The 2,505-nt window shown below is 41.3% G+C and overlaps 1 protein-coding gene across 1 annotated transcript; it reads right to left on the bottom strand.

Annotated features, from left to right (window-relative positions):
* Nucleotides 1-430: 430 nt before the first annotated feature.
* Nucleotides 431-2,261, bottom strand: LOC110425476 (WAT1-related protein At2g39510). The gene is given in 8 exon segments (XM_089785105.1): nucleotides 431-567; nucleotides 570-634; nucleotides 717-818; nucleotides 899-1,101; nucleotides 1,168-1,426; nucleotides 1,513-1,629; nucleotides 1,696-1,760; nucleotides 1,858-2,261. Coding segments are annotated over 8 exon segments (1,143 nt in total). The 5' UTR covers nucleotides 2,053-2,261.
* Between the last annotated feature and the right edge of the window lie 244 nt (nucleotides 2,262-2,505).

Genomic DNA, 2,505 nt, shown 5'->3' with positions numbered 1-2,505 from the left:
GCTGGGTTATTTAGTACGTATTATGTTATGGCATAGTTACTGGTCCTGTCTGAAAGAATTTCTTTCATCTTCGTCAGCCGCATTGCATTCTTTCTATGCTTTCTAACATTCAGAGCGGTCTATCTTCATTTTATGTATATATATGTTATTTTGAAAAGTGCAATTTCATAAAAGGAAGGAAAGGATTCCTCCATAGATGCAAAAGGAGGATTACAGATCCAAATACAGCAGCTCAAGGGCATATCAATCACACTCCGTCATCATTTTTTGTATATGTTTGGTTGGTTTTGGTTTTGTTACCGATGCTGGAAGGGCTGTGAGTTGATGAATGGTCAAATTCTTTGAGATGATAGAGCACTTTGTAACAGAGTAATGGTATTTATTTATTATTGACACAGGCATACTGAAATTTTAAACTTCCAATATGTTTTCAATCAGATTCTTCTAGGGGTGTCCCTCTGTTCGCATCTACGGCAATGAGCTCTGGATCCGGAGTCTCGGTACGGCCATTAATCATAGCCAACTGCTGATCAGCTTGTGCTAACGCGCTGTCTGGTTTAGACTGAATTTGTCCTTGCTCTTACACCACAAAACTAGATATAAGCCAATAACAATAATAATGCTTCCAATCACCCTGCAAAACAGATTAGACAGTTCGAAGACCTTGAAATTGCCAGAGATTAATGGCTTCTGTTGTAGGAGAGATTGGTCCACACCTTCCTAGACATATTTCCTCAACCAGGAGAAAGGAGCCTAGAATTGCGACAATGACCAAGCTTAAAGGATTAAAAGCACTCACAAAAACAGGACCCCTTTTTCTTCATTACTGATCCCAGTGTAGATATAGTGAAAGCAGAGGTCATTCCGGGCGCATAGAACTCATCTTAGTAGTTTCAACATTTCCAGCAGAGTTACTTCTGCTTGAAAAGAATTCCTTACACCGTAGAGAGCAGCTATGAAATTGGAATCCAAGTGAATGAGCCAGACTGAAGTGTTGCGCCATTCCACTGCAAACGCCAGAATGGTGCCTTCCACCGTGCCCATGGTGCATATCAGAGCCGCGAGAGAGAGCTTAGCCGGGTATGACTTTAGGATCACCGCCTGTTAAAAACTCCGCCAAGTTCAATGATTGCAAAACGTATAGGGTAAAATGGGAAGGGGCTAAACCTAATCAGTTCTTATTTGCGAAGTGATGAAACACGACCAACAGCAGCAACCTGCCACGAGCATCAGAGTACCCTTCATCAAATCATGCTTGTGATCTCCACTTGCACCAGATTGATCAGGGTGGTTCCTGCCCTTTGTCCATGGCAATTCTAGAACAGGCCCCTCGATCAGAGTCATAACCATTGCTCCTCCGACTGTCACCATCGTCCCAACCACCTTTGCCTGGCTATGAACCCTCCTAATCTCCACCTTCTCTAGCCTTACAAACACCCTCATTGTAAATAAAAGTCATGCCAGAATGTGCATCAGTAGAACAAATCAAAATCAAGTAGAGTGGAGGATTACTTGAAGATGCAAGCCATTGCGAAGGTTAAGGTAGGAAGCATATTGCACATAGCAGTTGTACACGTCGCAGTAGTATACTTCAACCCGGTTTAGTACAAGTTTTGGTCAAGCACCGGCCTATGAACAGACATCATAAAATCACTATAAATTATCTAAATCTGGATTTAAGTGTGAGATTCTTACTCGAATAAACTGATCAGCATTGTCTTGGCAAAGATAGTGAGTGCCATCTTTGGCCTTGATTTCCTGAGCATGTAGGAAATCATGGTGGTTAGTTTCTTCAGCTTTTGTTTTTTATCATTCAGGAGGAGAACTGCAGAGAGAGGAAGAGAGAGAGAGAGAGCTTTCTAAAACAATGGCAAATGGGGCAATGAGAGCAGAGGCAACTGCCATCCTGTAAGCTACCAATACATGTGGGCCCATCCCCTGATTCAGAGCAAATTTTGCGATTACGGACATCACTGCATAACCAAACTGCACCAAAATTACAGCCAAAAATGGCTTTGCCTTGTTGAACAGTTGAGGCAAGGAGGACTCCATAAACTGTTTCTCTCTTTTCCTTTCTGCATCAGAGTGAGCTAGGAGGAGATAAGAGCTTATAAGCAAATGCACTAGTGTAATTATGTCAAGGGTTTTCCTTCTTTTTTCCTTTTTGCAGGTATCAGAATCCACCTCAACAATGTATTCCTTTCAATGCCAAATGGATTTCGTGAACTGAAAAAACGAATCCCCAGTGGTTAAAAATTAGTTTCTTGGAAACCCCAAACTTATGCTAACTTACTAAAAGTGACAGAAGACCATCCTTTTGGTAATGAGTTAAAAGATGAATTAATGCCTGTTGCTGATTTGCAGGTGAACTGTAGTCCATTCGTTCATGTTATCCATTGCAACCTAAGCTGCCAATCACTAAATTGCAATAATCTCAGTCCATTAAACTTAGGCTTTAGCAAATCCTGTAAGGTGGAATATATCAAAATAGTTCTTTTATCCCTT

The sequence above is a fragment of the Theobroma umbraticum genome, unplaced genomic scaffold (assembly GCF_002168275.2).
Source record: "Theobroma umbraticum cultivar Fairchild unplaced genomic scaffold, ASM216827v3 scaffold_81.0, whole genome shotgun sequence".
Taxonomy (NCBI): domain Eukaryota; kingdom Viridiplantae; phylum Streptophyta; class Magnoliopsida; order Malvales; family Malvaceae; genus Theobroma; species Theobroma umbraticum.
Note: the sequence above shows the minus strand (reverse complement) of the source record. Positions and strands in the feature narration are given on the sequence as shown.